General features: G+C 37.4%; 1 protein-coding gene across 3 annotated transcripts in view; it reads right to left on the minus strand.

Moving 5' to 3' along the window:
* NEURL1 (neuralized E3 ubiquitin protein ligase 1) overlaps positions 1-12,812 on the minus strand; it is a 149,705-nt gene extending 136,893 nt beyond the window's left edge. The window contains exons 1-2 of one of the 3 annotated variants that reach the window (XM_039361684.1): positions 12,694-12,772; positions 12,157-12,317 (exon numbers count right to left, since the gene is read on the minus strand). In XM_039361684.1, the coding sequence (XP_039217618.1) occupies positions 12,157-12,241 (85 nt within the window). In that variant the 5' untranslated portion in view covers positions 12,242-12,317; positions 12,694-12,772. Of the gene's footprint in view, positions 1-12,156 lie in introns of all 3 variants that reach the window. The other 2 variants (XM_039361682.1, XM_039361686.1) reach the window with 2 other exon arrangements.
* Between the last annotated feature and the right edge of the window lie 210 nt (positions 12,813-13,022).

Raw genomic sequence — 13,022 nt, forward strand, 5'->3', positions numbered from 1 at the left:
TCTCTTCTGTTTGCATAAAAGATGCTCTACTATTAAGCAGTAGCATTCTCCACATTCAGTCTTCATTCAGACACTATCCAACAGAAATACTGTCAGAATGACTTCTAGAAATCTTAAAGATGGATACTCTTGAGCACTGTCATTCAACCTCCAACACCCCCCCCCCCATTACACTGGCAACTAAGGATGAGGGCTGGAGCTCTTGAAGTTATTCCTCCATGTGCTTTTTTATTCTCCCTTCTCAGACATAAAGCAAAGGGGAAAGTGACAACTGCTTTGACTCCATGCTTGCTTCTATATCCTTCATTTACACTGAAGGAGAAAGAGGAAATGCAAGTATGCAGTGCCATATCTAGTTCCTCCAAGCTGTTATTGATCATACCTTTAATATAGTAAAAAAGAGATTTACAAGAAGCGGCAAGTAATTGGAAAGGTAATTTTTGTCCCAGAGAGAAAGATGCATGATGTGCTTTTTTGTTCACCTTCTATCACAATGGGTGTGCTGGAGATAAAAGCATGGTAACGGAAATAATGAAGATGAGAAGTAGGAGGCTACTGCAGTCAGTGACAGTACACTGACAGAATATGTGTTCACTAACACAATCCTTGCCAGGGGCAAGAAGAGAAATTATTAAGCATTAAAGGAAATATTCTTGAAGTCTATTTTATCAGGAGTACTAATCCTCAGAACTTAGTTGCTAGTGTTAAAATCCAAGATTATCTTCTCATTCAAAGATAAACAATATTTCTCTTCAGCTTTTCAAAGATCAGAAATTAGTGGAGTTGGGCTGTGCCATACCTCTTTAGTAGTTAAGTATTGGTTTCTTAATTCTTAACATGGATATTTTAACTTTATGTTGTTTATCTGTTATACATTATATATTGTTTATTATATATATTTATTGATATATAATTTTATGAGATGTGCTATATTGGGAAAATAGAACACATATAAATCTAGAAAACACCTCTGTGGATTTCAAACTTAGCCAATTTTACAAAAATAATTCATCTTCCTCAAATTTATTTCTATAAGCTATTATTTCTTTCTAAAATAAAGATATTTATTTAATGAGATTGAAGAACAACTTTGATTTTTATTTGTAAGTCTATTTCTATCCTTACTCTCCTCAAAGCTACATATTAAGAGCATTAGGTGGTATATAGAGAGAGCCTTGTAGTTTTATTTTCACAACCAGATGAAATAAATTGGATTGTTAGAAAAAGACTGAGCCACAGTTACCCAGAAAACTCCCTGTAAAGTTTTGGATATGGGTTTCTATTCCTGATCTGGAATCTGAACCCTGCATCATGTGACAAGACATTTCTAATCAATTAAGAATTTAAGATTTAGAAATTATGTGCAATATGTCTTGACAGAATGATGTTTGAAAATACGTGTATATTGTATAGTGTGCTTCTGTGTATGTACTTGTGTTTGTGTGTGTGTGTGTGTTTGCATGGGTAATATTTAACATTCTTTCAAAATAGCCACTTCATTCTTAAGGTGAACCAACTATCATTTTCTTCATAAAGAATTTACATCTACTTGGGATCCTAACAGATAACAATACATTTATAATAGGATATGGATTTGAAGAAAGAATGATTTCCTGACACACATTTGCCTCTTCTTCTTCCTCTGCTGGTTGGCCAATGCCTGAACATATTAATGTCTGAAGCATTCCGGTATTATCTTGCCCAAGTTCTTTTCAGATGTGTTGGATCACTGTTTATTTTCATCAACATGAGTATTGTCTGGGTATGATCGGAGTTGAGATCCAAAGTATCTGGACCCTCTCAGATTAAGAAAAGCTGTTCTAGCATTTATCCATATCTTTTAAATATGAAACATAACTGCATGAACAAAAAACAGAGAGCTCACTGTATAACTCACAATCATTGCCTGAGGTGGTTCAGATTTTGTAGCTATAGTCCACCTTTCTGGAAAATATTATGTCATTTATTGTTAGTTTTATATATCATCCACAGAATGATCTATTTCATCCTCTAAATTGGCAGGTACGTCAAGAATTTTTTTTAAAAAAAGAAGATGGTGCTTTTTAGGATTTGGGGGTTATTTCAAAAGGCCTTCTGGAACTTCTCTTCTGTATTCTTGGTAGTGGTAATTGTGCTCTCCTGCTTTTTACCCTGCCTCCCTTAAGCATGAAATTTAGAGAGAAAAAACTCTGATTTGCCTCAATTAAAACTACACATTTTAAAATGAAAATTACTTTGTTTGGTATTTAGTTATTTGTTAATAAAAATTCTATTATGCCACTTCAGTTAAAATGAATAAGCAACTTACAATTTAAATAAAGTGTATCCTGAAAAAACAGAGGTACGGTTACTTATAGTTCGCAAATTTTCTTTTTTTTAATAATATTTTATTAATTTTCCAATTTTACATTTAAGTATTTAAAAAGCAGCGTGGTGGCAGTTAATCAATTGTTCGATAACAAAATCTTTAGTACAAATTTCAAGTTACAACATCAAATATTTCCTCTGTTTTTCCATTAACATTTACTGTTTTGTATTTAAGCTTACAGTTCTTATTATATCAATTCAGTAAAAACATTACATTTATCAATAAATTTTAGTTTATAAATATCTTAATTATTTTTTACATTCAATCTTCATAAACAATCCATATCCTGTTATTAATTTTTTCCCAATTTTTAGTTTCCCAGCAATATTCCAATTTAACCTTTAATATTTATAATTTTCAGGCTTTAGGTAACCAAGATTTCCCTTATCTCAATTCATAACAGAATCTAATATCCAAAATATATATTTTATCTATTTGAATATAATCTTGTTCTATTTCCTAAAAGTTAGCTATTTCCCACCATATTAAATCATCTGCTTAATAATATCCCCTTTAATAAATCAAAACTATTAAAAAGAAAAAAAAAAAAAAAGAAAAAGGAAGAAGATTTCTTTCTCCCATATTTGGGCCAACAGGGTGTATCAAGAAACACTCAAGGTAAATCTCCTCCCCGTCTCTTCCCTCCCTGATACAGCTGACAAAGTGAGAAAGAGCCTGTGGCCTAGAGGTTAATACAGCTGCCTAACATGCACACAGCCCAGGCTCGAATCTCAGAAGGGTAAGTCTGGATGAAGAGAGTTAAGAAACTCGAAATAGCTATCCCATTCTTCCTTAATTCTTTGTTAGCAATCCAAATTTTTATATATATATATATATATATATATATATATATATATATATATATATATATATATATATATATTCATTCTGAGGTTTTCGCGGGTATTTGTATGTAGGTCTTTGGTTGTTCGGGTTTTCTCCCGCATAAAATTGGAAGTGTCTTGGCGACGTTTCAACGAAGTCCCATTCGTCATCTTCAGGCTGGTGTTTTCAGCTTCGTGCTTTGAGCAGCAATGTGTGGTCTTAGCTGTTTCTTCCTTTTAACTGCCAGTGGGGGTATGAACTGATTGGGTGGGAGCTTGGCTGTGTTCTGATTGGGTGGAGGTGTGTTCTGAATGGTTAGGGGCTTGGCTGTGCTCTGATTGGCTGGGGGAGTGTTCTGTTTGGTTGTGCTCAGGTTAGTCTGAGTTGCAGAGGGGTTTGAGATTTTGGGCTGCCTTGCTATTTTTTGGCTTCGCGTTCGTGGTCGTCTGGAGAGCCGAAACACAGACCACCCTCAAGACAGATACACACACCAACAAACTCCGAAGACTACAAGAACGCCAGAAACAAACCCCTCCCCCCTCACAGCCACACATGAAACAAACAGTGCATAACATCTCAGATAGGATCCTCACCAAAGCCGAAACCAATGTCCTTTCCAAAGGATTCAACTTTGCAGTCGCTCCCAAACACATCCCCACTGAAACCATTATATGTGGAGTTGAAACCAGCCTGACCAAAATCAACCCCGACGACGCTAACAGAATCAGACTCGAAATCACCAACATCCTCTGCACCAGCAAGCCACCCAAAAGCAACTTACCCAAAGAGGAACAGACAGCACTACGTAACCTGAAAGAAGACACCAGCATAATAATCCTACCAGCAGACAAGGGCAACGCCACGGTGGTTATGAACACATCTGACTACCAAACCAAATTAACCAACCTACTCCAAGACTCCACATACAAACCCCTAAATACAGATCCCACCACCTACCTGGAAAAAACCACCAGATCCAAAATAAAAGCCTCCCCCATTAGCGAAGAGATCCAGCAAAGAATCATTCCCAGAGAGAAATCATCCAGATGCCCCAAACTCTATGGTCTCCCCAAGATACACAAAGAAGGAACCCCACTCAGACCTATAGTCAGCTCCATAGGCTCACCTCTACAAAACCTAGCCAAATTTCTTGCCAAACAATTACAGCCCTATGCAGAATCCATCACCTCACACGTAAAAAACTCATTCCAGTTTATAGAGATCATAAAGAAACAAAACTTACAGCCCAGCGACCTACTAGTGAGCTTCGATGTCATATCCCTCTTCATCCAAGTGCCTATCAAAGAAGCCTTGACAGCTATCCAAAACAAATATAACCCCCCCAAACACATCTTAGATCTGACCAACCACTGCCTATCCAACACATACTTCATCTATAATGGACAAAAATACAAACAAACAGAAGGAACACCCATGGGATCACCCCTCTCACCTGTCATTGCCAACCTCTACATGGAACACTTTGAAACCCAAGCTCTAGAAAAATTTGATCACAAACCCAAACTCTGGCTCAGATACGTAGACGACACCTTCATAATCTGGCCACATGGGAAAGAAAAACTGGACAACTTCCTCACACACCTCAACAGCCTACACCCCAAAATACAGTTCACCATGGAAACAGAAGCTAACAACCAACTTCCCTTCCTGGATGTCTTAGTCTACAAGAAATCCAATGGCTCCCTAGGACACACCATCTACCAGAAGAAAACACACACAAACCGCTATCTGCACGCTCTCTCACACCACCACCCAGCACAGATCAACTCTGTAGCCAAGACACTCATCTCCAGAACAAAACGCTTAGCTGACGAACAACACCTAAAACCCGAACTACACACTCTCACCAATGTACTAACATCCAATGGATTCCATAGAAATAAGATTACAAACCTAATCCAAAAAGAAACCCCCACTAAAATCCAAGACAAAGAACAAGAAAACGGCAAAGCCCTCCTCCCATACATAAAAGGCACCACAGACAGAATCAGTAAGATCCTCCATAAACACAACATCAAAACAGCATTCTGCACAAACAGAAAAATATCCACCATCCTTAGAAACCCCAAAGATAAAATTGAATTAGAAAATCAAGGAGTATACGAAATCCCATGCACCACTTGTCCCACCACATACATCGGACAAACCAACAGAAGAATAAGTGCACGCATTGAAGAACATAAGAACTCAGTCAAAAAAGAGGAACCAACATCTTCCCTGGTCCAACACCTTAAAGCCACAGGACATGAAATTGACTTTAAAAATACCAGAACCATTGCCAAAAGTGAACATTTTAATAACAGAATAATCAGAGAAGCCATCGAGATAGAAAAACGCCCACACAGCATGAACAAGCGAGATGATACCTCCCGCCTACCAGCCATTTGGAAACCCGCCCTTATTGACAAACGACTCCCTAACACAAAAAATGATACCAGACCCACACTCACAAAAACCACACAGGATGTCACCACCACACATCCACGCAAAAAACAAACCCAAAGCCACACCGATGACGAGGCACGACCACAAACCAGAAGCCAGACCACAGCTGCATCATTAGCCACTTTAAACCCCTCCAATCCATACATGAAGCAAACTGACACCCTCCATGAAGAGGAAGCACGACCACGAACGCGAAGCCAAAAAATAGCAAGGCAGCCCAAAATCTTAAACCCCTCTGCAACTCAGACTAACCTGAGCACAACCAAACAGAACACTCCCCCAGCCAATCAGAGCACAGCCAAGCCCCTAACCATTCAGAACACACCTCCACCCAATCAGAACACAGCCAAGCTCCCACCCAATCAGTTCATACCCCCACTGGCAGTTAAAAGGAAGAAACAGCTAAGACCACACATTGCTGCTCAAAGCACGAAGCTGAAAACACCAGCCTGAAGATGACGAATGGGACTTCGTCGAAACGTCGCCAAGACACTTCCAATTTTACGCGGGAGAAAACCCGAACAACCAAAGACCTACATATATATATATATATATATATATATATATATATATATATATATATATATATATACACACACACACACACACACACACACACACACACACACATACATATATACATACATATATATATATATATAAATCAAATATATTAATAATTATTATTTTTCTTTTAGGTCTAATTTTTAAATATTAAACAGATTAAATCCTTATTTTCAACTAATTTCCAAATATTTTAAATCTAATAACCAGAATTCCCCTTATCTCAACTTCTCCCTTTAACCCTCTAATTAATAATATGAAATCCCCTCTAATAAATCAAAACCCCAATTTTCTTCAGCCTTATTCTGGCTTTCTTCCTTTGCCAACTAGACTTCCATATCAGTGCTTTTAGATCATCAAATATATCTTCCTCTATTATTATATGTGTTATTTGAAATAAAGGAGACCATTTAATTTCCAATTTTTTGGAATGACTAGCCCATTTGTATTCATTAAATTGTCTCCCTATATTCCAATTCCCCAGGATTGCCCTGATATGTTTATCTTCCATTCAATCTGTTCTTTTTCTTTCTCAAATTTCTTCTGATTTATATAGAAAGTTTTTTCCATTTTCAGCATTGTCACTCCCTTTTCTGGATTTTCCATTAACTGTATTTGTTGGTCAATTGAGTCCTCTGTCTTAATAGTTAATTGTTCCACTTCTTCTGTTATCTTCTGCATTGTTAGTTCTTTGGTTGTAGTCAAAGTTTGGGTTTGTGTATCTAAGCTGGCATCTTGATCTTTTATGTTAGGTCTTATTTTATCACAAGCTGAAAGAATGGTTTCATGTATTGCTTTCAACATGGAAAGGATCTTTTCCTGGCCTTCATCTATCTGTTTCACATGTTTATAAATAGTCTTTATAGTAGAAATCATTTGTCAAGCAAGATTTTATAGTCTAAGGTATTTCATCATTTCATATAGTAACTAATATTCCTCAAGAAATGAGATAGGAAGGCAATTCCCCACATAAAACTCTGAAAGTCAGTAAAGGTTTACATTCACAGTTCAAGTAGATGAGTTATGCCACCCAGCTGTTCTCTTACAGCTGAGTTTTTCACAGGTGGTGCAAAGATAAGAAGAGTCTTATCTAAGGTCTGGGCTTCAAGCCAAGTCTCTTTTAGGAAATAACAAGTTGTAATACCAAACTTCGCCACAAGATGTTACCAATGCCGTTTAAAGTTTTTTAAGTTCAAAATTTATATAATCCTTTTTCCAATTTTATTTCTTTTTTGTAGATAAAAGCAAAAGTCTCCAATAAAAATAGGAAAAAAATTTGTCCCCAAATTTGAGGAACATATAAATCCAATTAGATTAAAGTTGTTCTTTTAGTGCTTTAATTCTCCTGGGTAGTCAGTTGCCACTATTCTTAGAAGGTGGGATAGAAATTCCCTTCCCTCTCTCCTCATAGGGGGAAAGATACTTTAGGCAGATTTTACAGGAAAAGAAAGTACTTAGGGTAAAGAGAAGATCAGATCTCACCTAGTTTCATCTGCGTTGCTTTCGAAGTGCTTGGTGATAAGTTTGACTTGAAATTAACACTTTTCAACATTTTAAACCAAACTTGACCCTGTCTGCAGCCTAGTGACAGGCCATATTACTATGGCCGGTTTTTCCTCCACCAGTTTGGAGGGCTACTGCCCTCCTGCAATCAAACGGGGGTACCCTCCTTGCTCGTCGCCCCTACAGGGCAACTTTTGACCCTTCCAAGGTCCCACAGTGGAGCTAAACCGAACGTGGAAGATGGAGCTCCCCTTCCAGTTTCTGTGGCGTCTGCGATGGCAAACCAGAAGCTAAAGTTTGCAAATTTTCTATTAACCTCCTGGTAGTTTATAATTCTATCTGGTCTGCATGAAATCACATTCCATCCATGGATCAGACAATTTCCGTCTCAGCATCAATGGATTAGGAATGTTTAATATCCATTTTTGGACTGGAGAGGAAGGTTTCGGGAATCTCCAACTGATAAGTGCATTCTGAATCCCTACCTACACAAAGCCAAGCTATCTTGGTGGCCTTTTTCACTTCTGCATATTTTGTTTATTTGTATCTACCTAAGCAGTAAAATGACTTGACTATATACCATTATTGTTTAATTCATACTGAAATGATCATCTTACTTTTAAATATGTGATGAATCACAACAGAATACTACCATATCCAAGAGAATTGGAATAAGGTAAAGGCAAGGGGAAAAATAAAGACAGTCTATCCTAAAAGATATATCTCTTTATTGTTCAAGAAACTGAATAAAAAAAATCCCACACTATTGCTTTTACATGGCTTCCTTCTTAGCCCCCATGAGCTCTCTGTTTGCAATCAAGGTCATGTTTATACTTGACCTGGCTACTTTTCAGAAGATTTGTAACTTACAAGAAACATACAATGGGTGAGATTCAAAAACATAAAAGCTCTATGTCAATCTATTCAAACCACAGCAATTTTAAACAACATATTTTAATCAGTAGTGATGGGATGGATAGAGAAGAAATCTGTTTGTATTCATTTTTATATATACATTTATATATCTAATTTCTTTGAAAGTATATATGAACAGAAGCATGCTTGTATGGTATACTGAAATTAACACTTTTCAACATTTTAAACCAGAGTTTACAACTCAATTTAAAATAATGTTAAAAAGCATATGAGTACTAGTTTGGTGTAGTAGTTAAGGCACCAGATTAGAAACCAGGAGATGGTGAGTTCTAGTCCTACCTTGGCACAAAACCAGCTGGGTGATCTTGGCCAGTCATTCTCTCTCAACTCCAGGAAGCAGGTGATGGCAAACTATTTCTGAAGTCTTGCCAAGAAAACTGCAGGAACTTGTCCAGGCAGTTGCCAAGAGTCAAGACTGACTGGATATTCAAAAAGAATATCCAGTAATGGGTAAAACAGGGAAAAATGCACAAAATATATTCTATTCTATCAGGAAAAATATCATGCAAAACACAAAGAAATGCATATATATATAACAATGTTGATATTAGAAGAAATATACAAAAATGTGAATTCTCATACAGATTTCTTACATGATGAATTCATTAATTGATTTAAATAGGCTGAAATGAAGGTATTATAGAATCAGGAAAACAGGAAATGGACAGAAATTGAAACTGAGAGATTGATTCATTCTTAGTCACCAAATGTCATTCATAATCTTGTCCTTGTAGGAGAATAGCTACAGCAACCAAAAATCTAAAGGGTAACACTAAAAGTCTAAAAAGATGCTATCAAATTTCTTTGAATCTTCTTATCAGAAATTGATGAAGTTCTGGGTTTTGATGATTAATTTGTTTATGGTGAATAGAACTACTGTTGGTTATGGATTATTCTAGTTTAAAAAGTCATAGATATTTAGGTCATTATCTGTATCAAAGAAAGTTGGAAGTTACTTTCTTTGTATAGCTTTTGTTCCATTTTGTTTCCACTTCTTACCCCTGCCTTTCTTTACTCCTTTTTATTTTTAATGGGTTTTTTTGCTTTTTTTTGTATTTTATACTTTTTTAAACGTTTTGATGGAAAAAATTGATGAAGTTCACCAAATTTATCCAAACTTATAGATGTGGATATAGGTAGCCTTCTTTAAAACATTTTGGATAACAGAAAAAGTAAGATGTAGCTGGAAAAATGATATTGTGTCTATTTGTACAGTTGCAAAGACTGCAACAACCTTTCCTAATCTGATCTCTTCCACATGATTTAGGAGTATATATATTCCAAAATGTCCCAACACATTTCATAGAAAGCAAATTGGCACAAGATAGACTTTAAGAGAGATAGCCTACAACTCTTCTCCACTATATATAATTTTTATCGACTCTGAATTTTAGCATTAGTATCACTATATGGATTAGAGAAGACGGTTTGCAACGATATCAAAAAGACCTTATTTTAAAGACAACCATAGCTAAAGCTATGAGGATTTCGGCATCCCTCCCAATCTGAAACATTGTTAGGAAAACCAACTGAAATAAAATACATCTTCAGTTAAAATATATTTCCACAAGTGTAACAAAATAGTGTCACATTCATAATTTTGTGCTGCTATGCCTCCAAAGCATTTTACAGGAATCTGTCAGATGCAATCAAACTTGTTTATTCTGCATATTAATGTAGGATCGTCCTAAGGCAATCTTCTTTTTGGAAAAAAAAAATGGAAAAAGCACATATTGTCCCAGGCAGTTACTTGGCAGGTTTGTTTTTAAAATACAAGGCAAGAAAAATGCTTAGTTAACACTACATTTTAGTGGTTTCAGTCCTTTAGCATTTAAACTATACAAGAACCATTTTGTTTGTTTGCCAGAAGTAGTGACAGCCCAGCAACGAAACCCTGGGAATCAGGAAGAGATATGAAATGCATCCAAAAATCTAGCATGTCATATGAAAGCAATTCAAGTCAGGTTATTCCAAGGTGCATTTCTGATCCATAAGCAAAAGCTAATAATAATTATGAAGGTGTGTGGAATCAGCTTATGAATTCTATAATTTAAGTTTCTCCCAGAATAATTTCCAGCTGAGAAGCTTGTTCTAATGATACATCTTTCTTGGCAGTTTACAACAGAATCCTAACTACTGCAGCACTGATAGAGAACGATTCTGGGGGTTCTGGGAAAGATTCTGCCTGCCTCCTTTTTTACACACCTAATTTTAAACAGAGCAATTGCTTGCCCTGATTTCTCTCTGACTCGGTCCATGTTGGAATTGTCTTTTTGACCATCATTTGCAGAACTAGAGAAAAGCTATTAATACTCTTGAAACTACATAGGAGCTTCATAACAATAGACAATTTGGTTTCAAAAATTTTTCATTGACAATCTGTATTTCATTGTCCTATACCTAATCTTTTATGTTGTGAACAAATGAAGCAACAAAAGTACAAGTTTGAAATAGTGGAAACATGGGAGACAGAGGATTCTTTTTTTAATCATCTTTTTAACAGTCAGCCCTGGCCACCTTATTTTAAAACTGAATGAATTAGTGTAATATGCATGAAATGTATATCTACTATTCTAAATTGTTCAACAAAATAAGTAAATAGATAAATAGATGGAAATACTTTCTAAAATAAGACAGTGCCCATGGTTGAGAAATCAATCAATTTTGTGTAACTGAGGTCAGTTTAGTCCCAAACAATTTATGGAATAAATATAATCTGGCTACATGTTTTGTGACCCAGCAGGATATTTTTGTGCAATGCTTAAGAGTCTAATATACCAAAAGAAGCTCAGGTGATTCATATGCTAGTTATTTAGATTTACAAACAAATCTATTGTGAATTATGTCAATAGTTGAAGATTTTTAAACATAACACCAACTAGAAAGGATTGTAATATTAATCAAATTTGAACTACAGTGATCAGGATATTATCATTGATGCACATAAAATCTGTTATTCCTAAAATGGATCCTCCCACTCAAAAAGCTGACACATTTCTGGGGTTACCAAGACAACAGCAGCTGCAGCACTCATTCAGAAGTATTTCATCCAGTTCCTTAAGACATTTTATTCCTCCTTCCTAATGTGTTATTTACCTAATTCAGAATTGAAGAAAGGGTCAGGAGAGATATCGGTATAAACCCATATCCCTGCAATAACTCAGGAGTAAAGTCCAATGAGATTTATTTCCAAAGAAGAACATTGACTTCCAAGTACCCAGATACAGGATTGCACAGAGGAATCAAGATTCCCCATCACAAGAGAAAAAGAGAAAAAAAGAGAAAGCAAACAAAAAAGATTCTTATTGGAGAAGGATTTCAGGTGATTTTAACCATCCTGGGATGTATTACAGAATTGGGGGGACGGGTGTTTAGAGACTGACATTTAATAGAATATAAGCTTTGATTGAGGACTCTTACAATGCTCAAACTTTCAAGGGCTTGGCTCAGCATTTCATGCTATACGGTAAGTTCTAGACAATATAAGCTCTTACCTTTGAGATGTTGTTGGTGGACCCTGTGGAAGCGGTTGGGGTTGCCCCTAGGCATTGCTGGAATACTGGAGAAACTGTTCCCCATGGCATCAAAGGCAGCTAGCGGCTAAGGGGATGACAAGAACTGGAAGGCTCTGCCTCGGTAGGTTTGTTCCGCTGCTCTGGGTGCAAGGAAGGGGGTCATGGAGGGAAGCAAGGGGCTGGTCTCTCCCCTCCTCTCTCCGCACCTTCCTCCTCCTCCTCCTCCCTCTCGTTATCCCTTCGGCTTAAGATCCCCTTTGTCTTTCCTTCCCCGTAAATGGTGCTTTTCCTTGAGCTAAGACCACATCGCCTTGGCTGGCATGAGAAACGAACGGGCAGAAGCGGTCTCCCGGCTGGGCTAATAGCCTACAAGCCTTCTGCGGCGCACTGCTCTGTTTCCCTCGTGGGGAATTCAGATGGATTCTCCTATCAAATCCTCGCTGCGAGTCCCGCTTCTCTTTCGGCGTCCCTTCTTTCCCCCTCTCCCTTCCCACTGGCTCACTCCGTCTAGTTTACCTTGCCCAGGCAAAGCAAGAGAAGAGATGTCGTCTGGCCCCGCCTTCGCTTAGCCATCAGCTGCTGCTGAAACTTGGCGTCTCCTAATCCTTCGACCAGCTTTCCTCTCCCCCCTCCCCACGCTCCCCGGCATTTCTGCCTTATCTGGGGGCTGTGGCGCCCCTCTCCAATCTGGTTGTTATGGTAATAGCTGCCGCCTCAGACTGGGCATTTAAGGGACCGGACGAGTCACGTGGGCAACCAGATGTGCCACCTCTGGAGTAGGAGGCGAGGCGGAGAGGCGTTTCGGGGCACGAGCCCTCTTTTTTTTTTTCCACTGTACCTGGCCA

This window comes from Crotalus tigris, unplaced genomic scaffold, assembly GCF_016545835.1.
Source record: "Crotalus tigris isolate CLP2741 ecotype Arizona unplaced genomic scaffold, ASM1654583v1 scf7180000019328.220996217465:2438092, whole genome shotgun sequence".
Classification (NCBI taxonomy): Eukaryota; Metazoa; Chordata; class Lepidosauria; order Squamata; family Viperidae; genus Crotalus; species Crotalus tigris.